The 15,324-nt window shown below is 39.3% G+C and overlaps 1 protein-coding gene across 2 annotated transcripts in view; it reads left to right on the forward strand.

Moving 5' to 3' along the window:
* cdk14 (cyclin-dependent kinase 14) overlaps positions 1-15,324 on the forward strand; it is a 202,912-nt gene that overhangs the window by 43,760 nt on the left and 143,828 nt on the right. For both annotated transcript variants that reach the window (XM_035672792.1, XM_035672793.1), the window contains one exon: positions 13,060-13,305. In XM_035672792.1, coding sequence (XP_035528685.1) covers positions 13,060-13,305 — 246 coding nt within the window. The remainder of the gene's footprint in view (positions 1-13,059; positions 13,306-15,324) is intronic.

Raw genomic sequence — 15,324 nt, forward strand, 5'->3', positions numbered from 1 at the left:
AGTTGTGAAAGGAGGGAGTGTCAGGTGTTGTGTAATCCAAGACCGAAAAAATACTTGGGCCGAGCGGAGGCGCTTTTAAGGGCGGCAGGAGAGCGGGTGTGTCGATGACGAGGCCGGAGTGAATGCTGCGAGGACGCTCGGAGCCTGTTGATACGGAAGAGAGCCAGAAGAGCGTAGAAGGGAGGGATCTGCTGCAAGTTCCTGATGCCCAAATAAAGCCGCGCAGCTGATTTACACTAGTCCGGAACGTAGGGAGGGCTATAGTAGCTGAACCTCACAGATTCAAGCACTGACAACTTCGATCATAAAGAAAGGTTTGGGTTGGCGAGAGAGAGAACTTTGGCGGAGGGAGAGGAGTGAGAGGATAGAATGGAACGGGAGCGGGGGTGAGGAGGCGCGAGGCTTCCGACCACTTCAAAGCACTTGTTACCACTACGGTGGCCACCCACTGCACAGCCCATTCGTACAGATGAGTTGCAACGTCCAGCTCGAACGAAACTAATTCGATCATTAGGCATTCACACACTGAGGACTAGCACAGGTTGGGGTTCAGTATCTTGCTCAAGGGATACTTCGACACGTGGCAGGAGGAGCCGGGGATCGAACCAACAACCTTCCAACCAATTAATCAATTAATCTCAATCAATTCTAGTGGATGTTTTCCAGACTGAAATTGCACTTTGAAAACTGTATGTAGGCTGTTTGTTTTAGGCTGCACAAGCAGGAAATAGTTGAAAGGTAATCTTCCTCTGTATTCATAGAGCATATTTGTTTTGATCTTGTCCTCATTGTAGTGTACCCTCCCAGGCAGGTTTTGCTCATCTCATGGAATCATGGATCTCAGGAATACTTAAGCATCAAATAAATCTGCTTCAGTGCTGGCTCCTGAAAGGAGAGGTCAGGACAGAGAGCCTCCCTCCAGTGTAAGATCTGCAGCCCTCTGATGGCGGATACAATGCTTTTATTCAGATGCATTTCCCCAAAGTGGAGTCAATAGTACACGGTGTGATTCATATCAAGTGCCTACAAAATGAAGGTGTTTGCTTAAGTGGCTCTTGTGCTAATGAGTCAGCATTGAATGCCCAATTAGACCTGAAATCCACATCCTGTTGGTGGCATTTTGTTGAGCTGATTTCATGTGGACACTATTATGTAAAATCTCAACATGAGGCGGATACTTTTTCACCGTAAAAATGTTTTAATCTTTCTGTGGATGGCACTGCTGGTCAGTCCAGACTGAAATATCTCAACAACTTCTGGATAGATTGCCATGAAATTGCATGGTTCTGAGAGTTTGTATTTTTTAAATACAAACTACTGGATGGATTACCATCAACTTTGGTGATCCCCTGACAATTCCTATCTTTAAATTTCACTTTGTGTTATGACCAAATACTACACTGTTAAGTGTTAATGTTAACATGTCAATACCCTAAGCTAAGTCAGTGAACATGGTGAACATTATACCCACTTAACATCGGCATTATTGTTGTTTATTGCTAACAGTTTGTTAATTAGCTAGCTAATACCAACAAATGATGATAACAACAATGATGAATGGTATGGCCATGTTAGTGTCTGTGTTTCTGTGGCTTCTCCTGTCTGGACCACCAGAATAGTAAATTGACATCACTGTAAAAGAAAAGCAGTAATGCAGGAATCATGTCCTGCTAGTAGAGAAGTTTTAAATCCCGACTTTGAAAGAAATGCAACATATAACCAGACTTTTCCAGTTGTAATGAATCCTAAGAGCAGCAGAAAGAAAGAATGACAAAATTGTCACCAGCACTTTTGTATTGTGATAAAGTAAAAGGTTGTTCTGTTTAGTGGAGTATTTTTATTATAATGTTCCTGGCTCAGGTTTCATTGCTTTATCTGACAGTGTTTTTGAAGACGAAGGATGGTAGAGGTTGCCAGGGCTAGTAAGGAGAGAGGTTGGTGGGGTGGAGGCTGAGGTAAAGAGCTGGCTACGTCACAGCCATTCTCCTGAGTGACTGTGTGCTCTCCTGAAGCCATAACTGCTGGGAAGCCAGCCAAGTTAGTCATTTATGTGCCGACGCTTTCTATTCCCCAATCAAAGGCAATGGCCGGCTGTACTAATCAGGAGGTAGAAGGCTTGGCTGAGTCAATAGCTGGCCAGAATAATTTCCTCCTTCAAGAAGTCTGCTGGACCTCCGAAACCTCCTTCAGTCTGGGAGAAGAGGCTGGCTGGCTGGCACTGGTCACTGTGAAGCAAAGATACATGGGAGCAATTTGTAAGGCTTAAACAGTGACACAATGATACATAACAGAGATGGTGGCTAAATTGTGCTGGTTCTTGGTCCAGTTTGTGATCCTCACAAAGCAAAGCAACTGATGGTGCAGTATGTTACAGTTTAACAGAACTTCATTTGAAACCTAGAATTTCAGTTTACCACTGCAATCCATCAGCCATGTTCCCTACGCCATTACAAAATAACAAGTAGCCTAATCAGGAAATGTGTTATTGATGCCTATTATATTTTTCTGACTGTAGATGCTTATTTGCTAGGACTGCATCAAAAATGTAAGCAGTGTGCAGGTGGGAAACACTATCAAGAGGTTCTGATAATTATTTTTGTTCAAACAGTAAAATACATTCTATTGTAGCAAAATACATTCAACTAGTTATTTATATTTCTCTCACATATATCGATATAGTATTAGAGTGAGTTTTTTAGTCTTAGTTCTGCTCAATTTTGTCAAAAATCATAATCACAATTATTTCAGTCAGTATTGAGATCACGATTATTTAACACAATTACTTATTGACTTTGCAAACCACATGCATTTATTGAGCTTTAAAAAATGATTATTGTCTGGCGGCCTCATTGGCTTCACTGTGTCCTTTTATAAGCTAAAGGAAAGGGATGCGCTGGATTCATACCACAAGAAAAAAAAGAAGAGCAGCATTGCAAAACTAACTTATCTTGATTATCTTGCTTTCATAATCATTGGAAGCCAAAATTGTAAGCCTCTCTTTATAACAGGGGAGAGTGCTGGGTCCTCGCTGCAGCAGCCATGGGTGTGAGTCTGACCTGTGTCCCTTTGCTGCGTGTCACCCCCTCTATCTCACCCCCTTTCCTTTCTAGCCCCCAGAAAATATAAGAAAAAAAGCTAAATCTTCAGCTTATTGTAATCAACAATGCTTATTGGCCATCTGAACAACTAATGACATGATGCTGTTTGATGTGTATCTGATGTTTGGTGAATCCGTTCTCGGCAGAGTGGTTACATGTTATCCCCTTTTGTAAATGTACCATTTTAGAAGTTTGCTCATATAATGCAGCCAGCCTAATGAGGGCAGAAAAAAAGATGCCATTGTGTTGTGCAGCTCAACTTAATAACCTATATTTGAATGTCAATAAATAGATACATTTTTAACCCAAATATTGAGGAAGAACACCACTCCAGTCTTCTGTTTTCTTTACTGCTAAAACTAAAACCACTTGTCAGCCACTAGCTGATTACTGAATCTATAATGCTAGTGCCTTGAGCTGGAGTTCTAATGGTCACTGAATGCATCCATTAGAAATTAAGACCTCAACAGTTAAATTCACCTCCTCTGATGAGTGTGTCTTGTAGCCATTTTGGAAATTCTGTCAGTTCTATAAATTCTATAAAGCATTTGCCTAAAAATTATTGGTTTTGAGGAGTGTTTGCTTGTTGGGTAGGTGTTCCAGCCAAATTTGGACTTTCTGACAAAATGGCAGTATGGATTACACCCAAGGTTCGTTGTTTTTCTAGTCTGTCCTGTGACTGTCAAGTGTGCCAGTCTATACAACATTAATGATGCAACATGATTCAGAAATAGATTTAATATTAATTAAATAATTTGAAGGATTCTAGAAAGTACCTATTTGTGGAATGCAGTTCTTCTTGACAGCTGCTTGGGGTTCCAGGGAATTGAACCCTATTAAATCTGGTCAATATTCATCACCTTCTACGCTATTTCAATGATGTTAAGTTGAAAATATCATACAGATCCATCATTTCAGGGATGTGTTCTGTTTTCTGCAGTGGGGATGTAGGTGCTCGATTCTGTAACGAAGAGCCTCTATCTGGGGCATCAGTTGGCTGTTGGGATATTTCATTCCACCACGTATGTTAATTAAGACTGGTATCCACAATATCTTAAGGCTGCTGTTCAAAATCATAAAGAGCCACCGCAGCAAAGTAACAAAAATGCATTTACATATTTTATTTTGCTGGTGCACTTAATGAGAGTGAGTTGCAGGGAGAAGTCACATTGTCTTTGACAGGGGGCCAGCCGAACTCAAGGATATAGGGAAATGGGTTGGTCTGTGCCAAAAAGGAAATTACAAAATAACTCTTGAAATATATTGAAACTCATAGATTAATAAATCCTATTCATGCATATCTGTGTGAAGACAAACTTTCTCATCACCATCAGTTGTCGTTATTAGATCCATTAACCCTAAAAGCCAAGGTACGAGAATGAGTACATGCAAAGTGTGGTTTGACCATGTCTTAAGGCAAAAGTAGCAAATAAATGTATGTGTAAATAGGCAACAGTTTGCCAATACATGCACCATATTAACTGTATAAGGCATATGGCAGCCTGCTCCCCTGGAAAAAAATCAATCAGTACCACTTCACCGACCATACCCTCGGTTTCAACTTGCTGTGAAATGGAGTTAGTGGCTTCCTGTGTCTGTCATGTGAGCCTCACCTTGCACATTTATAGTAGTCAGAGATGGGCCAGATATGACTCTTACTAAAATGTCACCATGCTGACATGTCAGCTTACCCCTCGATCAGATCTTCTTCTGTTAAACTGTGAGACATTATAGTGTCAATCCATCATTCCTCTCCGTTCACCCATCTCTAGTTCAAATCTCTGTTAGCAGGCAGTGACCAAGGCATCACACAAAAAGATGCTGTGTTTGAGGAGGCACGCACACACATACACACACATCTGCCATTCAAGAACACTGAAACAAAGCCTTGTGCACTCCAGACAGTGTGGATGGGAGGAGGATGAGGTGTTTTTTCCAGTCTCTCCTCTGGTGTATCGTCTCACTATCGTCCTGAGCCCAGAATGATGAGCCCAGGCAAGCCGATAGCTCTGCTTTGTCTTAGTGAAATGGAAATGCATTCACACGGTTGGTAAGCCCTGAATGTGGCCAAGTTAACATGGCTGATAGCCGTGAGTAAGCAGAGCACATAAGTAGGCTTTATGGCTGATTGGTCTTTTATGGTCTCTGTGGCTCTTGTCATACTTCAAGCTAATGTCATCAGTAACTACTCCTCTGGAGATAGTTGCATTAGCCTGGGCGTTCCTGCCTACCTTTTCCATTACTGTATGACAACTCTAAGATAAGATAAATCTTAAATGATCCCTGCGGGGCAATGGGGTCACTGCAGCAGTACAGAATAAATTATAGATAGGAAAACAATTCAGTTTATCACCGTTTGTTTATGTGTGTGCATGTGCGTGTTGTTGTATCAGAGTGGTGGAGGCAGTGGAGGGGGGGTAGTAGTGATTAAAGAGGCTGTCCTTCAACCAGAATCGATATGGTGTAATTGCATCCGCGGCGGGGTTTTCCTGTCTTGGCGGGGCGTTCCCATTCTAGCAACAGAGGAACGCCAGATGTATCAGGGACTCCACATGCTGCCATAAACCAATGAGCAAATTCAGGCTTCCTGTCACCCGTGCACTGGATTCACTTTGAACGCTTACTTATATTAACATAATCTTGTTCACTTAAAGCTGCAGGTTTTTTTTTTTTCTTGTTTTTTACATTGGCTTGATGAAAACAGTGAGAGTGATCCAATACAGTAAAGTTGCAGGACTTAAGAGACAGAGAGCTAAAGTTATGCTTGCAAGATTCCGTTACTAACTAGTCAGTATATAAAAGGTCTGTCTTTCTACTTTGTAAACATGATTTTGTTAATGTACATAAATGTAGCTACCCCTGTCTACATTGCCTTTTCATGTAGGTTTAAAATAACAGAATTACTTCCTCAGCTCCGCCTGCAGCAACAAAGTGCAACAAAAGCCCCACCAGCAAAAAGCCAATAAGAGTAATTTATTCATGTAATCCGCACAAATAATGTATGACGAAAATAAACACTCAACAGAATGCAGCTCATTCAGGTAACTCGGCCAATGACTGCACCGAAGCAACAAACACTGGAGAGGGAAACTCCCCCGAGGGTCAGTTATTTTATACTGTTATCTTGCAAAAAATAAAAAAATTATAACTATTGTAGGCCTACTTGAAGTGTGCTCTGCAGTATGTATGGGATCAGGACTACAGTATTGGTAAACTATAAACACTTAGTACAACTATTTACAGATACCAATACGAGTAGTAAATAATACTGTTACAGGTTTATCAATAATGTTTTATTTTCATCAGATATTCCGCACTTTCTGACTGTGACAAATGAAATGTGGGTAACTTGGTAATGTTGTAAAAGTTGCTTAAAATATCTCCACTTGCTATTCTACTTGCTTAACTGTATTGGGGTGTCTGAGCCGATACCCAATACTGGTATTGGTTTATCCCTAATCAGAACATCCCTACACCCAGTTTTAGCAAGGAAAGTCCTTAATCTCGACTGAGTGAGAGTTTAGAGACGTACCTGTAGACTGTATGCAAATATCAATGAATTTGAGAAGCCTGTACAGTCTGTTTTTGCACATGTCGATTGATACATAATATACAGTAACTCAACAACACGATCGGCATCTATAAGTATCCATAGTGACAGATCACTACTTAGGCTGCCCTCTTTATCTCTGTGTGTTTGTGTTTGTGTGTATGTATATATTCAGTGGATCAGCTCTAGCAGTGAGGTTCTTGGTTAAGGATCATCAGTAGATATGCAGCTCTCGGCCTAAGGATGTAGCATAGTAATTGCAGGCAGTGATGGCTTGTGAAATTAGGATGTGTTGCTAATATTACAGCGTACAATATTTTAGAACATGGTGTGCTTCCATTTTTGTGGCGCCAGTTTTCCTTTGGCCCTGTTGTTTTCCAACAAGACTATACCCTTGTGCACAAAGCTAGCTCCATATAGAAATGATTTCCCAGTTAGGTGTGGAAGAACCAACACCTTTGGGATGAATTGGAGCACCGACTTTGAGCCCGATCTTATCACCCGGCATCAGTGCTGGACCTTACTAATGGGAGCAAATCCCTGCAGCCCGGTTCAACATCTGATGCTGAAACCAGAAGAGTGGAGGCTGTAAATTATTGACCATGGGTTTGGAATGACATTACACCCAATCACATATGGGTGTAATGTTTGAGTGCCCACATAGTTTTGTAAAAACCATGGGTTGTAATAAGTTCTAGGCAATGAAGCAGGAAATAAAAGTCAGTTGAAGTTTTGAAAATACCCAATCATTTATAAAAGCTGCTGTCTTTCTGAAATGATCAAAAATAACATGATGGATGGTCGATAAATATTTAAGCAGTGACTTTTGTCACGAGTACCCTCCCACAAATATTACATTTGGCAGTTGTTTTTATGTTGATTATTTTCATTATCAATTAATCTAGCTATCATTTTCTAGATTATTCCATTAGTTTGGTCCATGAAATGTCAGAAGTGCATTCCCAAAGTCCAAGATAACATCCTCACATGTCTTGTTTTGTCAACAACCTATAGTTATTCAGCTGAGAAACCAGAAAATATACACATTTAATAACCTGAAATCTGAGTGTATATTTTCTGTTTTTTCCTTAAAGCATGACTCAAAACAATAAATCAATTATCAAAATAGTTGGCAGTTAATTCAAAGTGTATGCACACTTTTGGAACATCAGAAGTTAAGCCAGTCAACCATTTGCTTACTTTTAACAGCTGTGTTTATTATGCCTGAAGCGTCAAAAAGAGGCAGAAGAGACGATCTACGAGAGATCGTGAATGTAAGATTCTATAACAAATTTGTTGGTCATGGATCTTAACAAATCTGGGTACTTTACCAACTTGAAACAAAATGGAACCAGTAACTGGAATCCATCCCTACAGCACATAGAACCTTTTCTTCCTCTGGTATGTTCCAGCTTCTCCTAGGGGATCTCCAACTGCTCTTTGGCCGGCTATCCTATGACTCACATTATATTATAGGATTATTTGGGTGTCGTGCTAATGAAACATTTGAGATATTTCACTCAAAGCCACAAAGGAAAAGTCAAGAGTTCACCAATGTCATTGGGATTCATCTTCTGGGAACCAATGTCTGTACAAAAGCTCGTGCCAATCCATGTAGAAGATGTTGAGATATGCAGTCATTTCAATCCTGATTCATGTACAGTTAGGTTCATTGTGGCAGTGAATGTATTGGGGAGATGCCCTCCATAAGCCCGCAAACTGCAAACTGTAACCAAACACAGGTGTGTTTTATCACACTGTAGCAATATTGTAGCTAATGGGATCATTTTAAAATACTCAGCACAGAAGCTGTTAATGTCCCAACACAAGACCAAAACAAGCTGTTACTGTCATTCACAAAAGAAACACCTCAAAGACGGATGATCATTCATGCCAGAAGCAGCAGGAAGAGTGTCTGGTTTAGTGAGGTAGAGGTGTAGTATAGCAGTTTACCTATGAGCATGACTATGAAGGATACTTTTGCACTTTCTAGGAAACCTAACACACACTTAAAGCAGGATGTCCATGAATGCCATTACGCTAAGTTACAGCTAACACATGACTATCATGTGTTGTCCGGTGGTGGAAGAAGTATTCAGATCTTGTACATAAGTAGCAATAGCACATTCTAAAAATACTTTATTACAAGTAAAAGTCCTGCATTCAAAATCATACTTATAAGCAAAATACAGAAGTAATATCAGTAAAATGTACTTGATTTAAGTGCTCATTATTGAAAATTATTGGATTATTATATGCATTAAGATGTATTAATACATATATCAGAATCAGAAATACTTTATTGATCCCCAGGGGAAATTTTGTTTTGTTACAGTTACTCAAAGTGCTCACAAGACATTCAAGAAAAGAGAAGAATGTTAAAAATATTTATTATATTTCAATATCTAACAACAGTATATATAGAAAATATAAAATATATAAAAAATATAAATAAATCTGGTAAGAGTCTAAATTTGTACATTATACAATATATATGACAATATATAGAAGATAGAAATACATGTATGCTACAGTATATGATGGACAAGAAGTGTAATGAAAAAATGAATAATAATAATAGCTGATGCCTAAAAAAATTGCAGTATTTGTGACAGAATAAACCAGAGTATTGAGTATTGCACATTAGCAACTGCAACAGGCTGCATGCACAGTCGGTGCTTGCGCACAAAGACGATAATCCAATAATACAATGTTGTAGCTGGTCAAGGTGGAGCTAATTCTAACTATTATTTATAATGGAAGTTTTTGAGCAGTTCGATAATGTTTGTGCGTTAAAAATTACTATGTAAAATAACTAGTCAAATAAATGTAGTGAAGTAAACTGTATAGTCAAGTAAAATGGAAATGTCCAAAGTGTAAGAAACTTAAAACTGTGGTTAATTAGTTACATTCCGGCCTTATTGTTGACTATATGCGGTCGTGGTTACTTGAAACAAAACACAGTATATTGGGTTCGAGAGTTGTCATTGGTTAATTTTTAATGCAGGATTTCAGAAACTTGTCCCTCTTCATCAGGTTGAAAACTCTATTTGTAGTTCTGAAGAACTTTGGTGATCGTTTTATCATTCTGTCATGTATATGTCCCTTTGGCTCCGATGATTCTCCGATGTGGAGTGCTTGGAACATAAGCCTTGTTGCACACATCCGTCCCAGACACGCTCATCAACTATTGATGCCTTGTAGTGTGATAGGTCCTAAATGACAGTATTTGTTTTTGTTGGTTTGTGTGCCGTTCCAGATGACAACTGCTGTCACTGAGGAACGTATATGTGGGACTCATGTTTATGACAGCGTGGCTGCCTCATTACCAAACTCCTCATTTCTGTTTGCTTCTCCTGCATATTCCTCTTGTGTATTTTCTGGCCCATTTTACATGCTTTTTTGCTTCTTGTTCAGTTACTCCTCCTGTTGGAATACTTCCATCTTATTTCTTGCTTGAAATGATGTACAGTTGAATACAAAATAAAACATTGCTAGGCTTTAGAGCCTTGATGGACTATTTCATTTAGTTTCTATATCGGATTATTTTATAGGTTGCACATTAGACACTTAAATTGCTGTAAAAATTATGGTCTGTAAATATGATAATTAAGTCATGTAAATTGTAATATTGAATTTTGGAGTTGAAGTCTGATCAATTCTATGTTCAAACTGCATTTAAAAAAGAGCAATTCTCAACTCACAAAAGCCAAGCCAAGCTGTAGCACATTTAGGGTGGGTAGAGTTTGAAGGTCCATTGTGTAACAATTAGGGGAATCTATTGTCAGAAATTGAATATATTATTCTTAGGTATGTTTTTATCTGTGTATAATCACTTAAAAATGACAATCATGTTTTCTTTACCTTAGAATGAGCAGTTTTTATCTACAGACGCCATGGGTCACCTTCTGTGCAGGCCGCCATGTTGAATCACCATGTTCCTATAGTAGCCCAGAACGGACAAACCAAACGCTGGCTCTAGATAGGGGCATTTACGTTTTTTGTGCATTTCACACTCACTGTAGTTTCTCCCTCGTACTTGGAAAAGGGAGGGTGAAGCGAGTAAGTTGCGATCTGTAACTACACCGCAAAACTCCACTAAATCTTTCACACTGGACCTTTAATCTGGTGACTGCTGATTTTACTGACTTCTGGCAAATTGAGCTGACTGATTCATTTGACTGTAGCTAATTAACGGTTTGTCCTGTAAGGCTAACGTTAGCTTAAGCAGCTAATCTGCAACTGTGTTTGTCATTATCACCATAAGTAGGCAGCGTTGCAGCTGTTGTAACCAAAGAATACTTCTTTTAAATGTAAGTAAATGTAATACTAAATTAGTTTTTTTTTAATATTATCAAGCTATTTTAACAAATGTGAGCTAAATTGGTAAAGTTTTATGCTGAATATGCTTTGTACAATACAATACATATATTTTAATGTATTAGTGTTTTTTAAATAAAATAAATGAATGATACAGTACAAGGTTATTATAGTTAACTAAAACTAAACTAAAAACTAAAACTAGGTGTGAAAAAACATTTTAGTTAACTGAAATAAAAATAAAAACTACACTTTAGAAAAACACAAAAACAAACTAAAACCATATTGTGTACTAAGAAAACTAACTAAAATAAAAAGAAATACAGGAATTGTCTAATTTGTCAATTTGGTCAAATTTGTCAACAAGCAGTAGTAGTAGGCATTGTTGCATATGTTTGAGACTGTGAGTTAATGTGTTTGTATTGTAATAAATATTCCGATGAATACGCCGCATATTACAATAACAAACTAAAACTATAACATTATTAAATTTTTAAACAAGGAAAACTAAACCAAAACTAGCTAACCCACTGTGGCAACTAACTGAATCCAAGCTTAACCGAAAACAAAAATGAAAGAAAACCTAAATAAATACTAATGAAAAATACTAAAACTATAATAACTCGGCTACCATCTTAGTGTTATTGCAAAATGTATGGGACATTATATTTTATGAAATTCTAATTAAAAATATTGTTTTTATTTCAGAGGTCATTGTAACTGATTGTGTCATATCGTTATATCGTGAAACCGTTTTCTGACAGTCAATGTAAAATGCAAATCTCATACCATTGCAACCCTACATGTGTCATAGATTTAATGCTATGTAGAAAACATACAGGCCTCTAGTTTCATTTGTAGAAAATAATCACAATTTAAATCGCAATTTTGTTTAGAATTTAGTGGCATCTAGCAGCGAATTTGCGACTAACTGAACCACACTGGTGTCTGTAATTTACAACCTGGGAATGAGAACGGATTGTGATGTGTGTAAGAGAAACTACGGTGGCTGTGAAAGGCCATATCTACAGCCAGTGTTCGATTTGTCCCTTTTTTGGCTACTGTAGAAACATGGCGGTACAACATGGCGTCTATAGATAAAACAGAAACATTTCCTATATTCAGGTGATTATCCACTTATGAAACCCCACTTATGAAACCATACCTATGATTATTATATTCCATTTCTGACAATAGATCCTCCTCAATGTTACACACTGGACCTTTAGACTGTTAGGACCTGTGTTGCATTCTCGATCTGGTTTGCAGTCATTTGTGGGATAGGTATGTTTGTATGCATGATACAATAAGAAAAATTTTATCATCATCACTACAACTGCCATCAACTGTTCTATAAATAAGTTTCCGTATTAGCATCAAAGAGAAGGGGAGCGTGTGTAGTGGGAAATGCTCTGGTGTGTCCAATGAAACCTGGCCCATGTTAGACAACAAGCCAAGGAGCTGCAAGATGACTCCTGCCTGTGTATTAGAGTAATTAGAAGTTCTTCCTGCAGGGGAGCCCAGGCCTAAATATTTAATCTGAAGGGAGCCGTGGCAAAACATGTCATGCCGCCTGCGTCTTTTGTGTCCGATGCACACAGTCCGTGTTGGAGGAGCAGCTGGTAAGGTGCTTTGTGTTGGAAAATGGATGGGGAGCATGGAGGGCCGTGCGTCTGCCCGATGGGCTTGTAGGAGACAATCTGTAGCATGTCTGCACAATTGTATGGATGTGTAGATGTGTGTCAGAGATAAAGTGAAAATGTGTGAATGTACAATACGCGAAAAGCGACGGCAGAAGCCGGCTGTGTGTGTGTGTGTGCGCGTGCAGCTGAGCCGATGGAGGCTGGAGCTGTTTTGATCAGAGAAAAGAGAGATGGAGATAAAAAGGCTCTCATCCTAGCAGAGAGGTAGCAGCAAGGCTCTACGGGGAGGGAAGAGACCCAGGCTGACAGGGAGATGAAAAACAGGCGGGATCTGGAAGGCGGGGGCATAGTCAGGTTTTGGCTGAACGCTGGTAATCGCAGATGGAATTTTTTTTTTTCTTTAATGCTCACTTTTATCTTGCTCCTTTCTTCCCCTTCTCTTTGACAGATATGTGTCACAAAGATGTCCACACGCAGCTGCCAGGGAACAGACTCGGTCATCAAGCCCCTGGACACCATCCCTGAGGACAAGAAGGTGAGAGTGCAGCGCACGCAGAGCGGCTTCGACCCGTTTGAGAAGCCCGCCAGCCAGGTGAAGAGGGTCCACTCTGAGAACAATGCCTGCATCAACGCCAAGAGCTCGTCCGCTGGCAAGGAGTCGCCCAAACTGCGTCGGCACTCCAGCCCTAGTTCTGTAAGTACCCCTTAACACAGCGGAGGAGCCAGTGAGTTATTTGATTGATTGATTAGTGTTGAATTTATCAGTACACCTAAAACAATACTTATTATTACTTATATTTATGATTGTGACCACTAACTGTACACCCTCCAAAGTCTTACACCTGATGATGAAGTCAAATGTCACAGCAAGAAAGTATCATAAAGAGAATTATTACACATCTTGTAGCTAAAATTAGTCTTTCTTGCCTCTGATTGACCGGAGCTTGCATCATCAGAGGCTGGTTGTACACTTTTGACTGTAGCTTAGATCTATTAAAAGCTCATATTCCACACAGACAGCTAGGTTCATCAATTAAGCAGTCTTATCCTTAACTGTCATAAGACCTGAGTGATCTGGGAACAAGTGGGTCTATGTAACTTTTGAAAGACAAAATAACAAACCCCTCCCTTTTAGAAAGTAAGACTTCATAAGCATTAGAATGCACGGGTACTGCTGGTACAGTCGTACTTGGTCTGGTATGACAAGTAGTTTATGGTGGCTAAAGTTACGAGATAAAACATGAAGGTAAGATAGTGAGCAGAGGTAAAATGGTTCAAAAACACTGCAATAGACAAGTGTGGACCTGGAGGACCCTTTTCAAACACTAGACACTTCTGTGAACCGGGCGTTACTGAGTCAGTAACATAAACCTCCCCTACCTCACCTGAAACATGTCTGCTGTTTCCTGTTCTTGGTCCCATTGTCACTTCCTCTCAGTCAGGCTACCTACTGGTGATGACTTTAAAGGAATAGTTCAGTATTTTTAGAATTGTGTTTATTCACTTTCTTTTCGTCAGTGACATGGAAAGAAGGTTAAAGCTGAAGATATACTGCTATTAACTACACATTCCAGGATTGCATGATGTAGTAAAAACATCATATTGCGATTATTTTGACCGATATTGCGATTGTGATATGATTTACAATAAGTCTGGGAATGAACATTATTGCATCATGATTAAATTCAAAGTCATAATGATTGGTGACAATTTGGTGGGGTCTTTACCAAAGTAAAAAAAAAATTGTAAGCTGGGGCAGCTCCTCGTCAGAACTACAGTACTTCATTATTAGGCTGTTTTGTCATATATTTTACCTTTTTTTTAAAAAATAGCTTCTGATCTTTGCACATTGCACTTGGCCATATTGCGTTTTGATAATATTTTGATTAATTGGCAGCCCTAACGCGTTTGCATGCACATGATGTCTGCCTTGCATATCCTACATTGGGTCGTTTTGGACCGCTGGTTGTGCACGGTTGTGCAAGTGTATCTCCACAGAGCTGGACCTGGGAAGTGATTAGCCTAGCTTAGCATAAAGACTAGAAGCAGGTCTGAAGCGACAATGTAAGAGCGACAGTCTGTGGTTTTAGGGGGAGTTCTGTGCTAGTACTCTTTCTTAACAAACAACAAACTGTAGTACTGGTTGTCAGAGACAGTCAGTGAGCACAGGTATTACTATAGGTCTCCGTACAGGCATATTGATACCAAACTATGATAGCAACCAAACTGTGACACCTGGAAGCTGCACAGAATCACACTGCCAAGAAATAGTCTCAGCATGTGACTCCTAATAGAGCAAAAAGAAAAGGAGAAAGCAGAAGAAAGAGCATGATGGTACCAGCAATGGTGATGGTACAGTATTTGGTAGTCACCTCAGTTTGAGTTGATAAACAGTGGGTGAGAAAGCAGTCAACAGTTGTGCCAGCATTGCCATGGAAACACAGCTTGGAGATCTGAGACAGGATGGGGGTAGAGGTGTTAATGTTTATTTTGTTTAGAATTAGTCAGTCTTTATGTACGTTGAACTTTTAAAACTCACACTGGAGCAGTTTGGCATTAAAAGACTGTCCTGACTCAATAGAGCATTTGTCAGGTGTTTGTACAACCAGACAGAGTTAAAAAATCAATATGTATATGTATATATATATATATATATATATGCTTATATTTGCTGAAACTATATCCTGACAGTATGACATGAGACAGATAATCT

This window comes from Morone saxatilis, unplaced genomic scaffold (assembly GCF_004916995.1).
Source record: "Morone saxatilis isolate NCDOM2014 unplaced genomic scaffold, NCSU_SB_2.0 Contig24, whole genome shotgun sequence".
Taxonomy (NCBI): Eukaryota; Metazoa; Chordata; class Actinopteri; family Moronidae; genus Morone; species Morone saxatilis.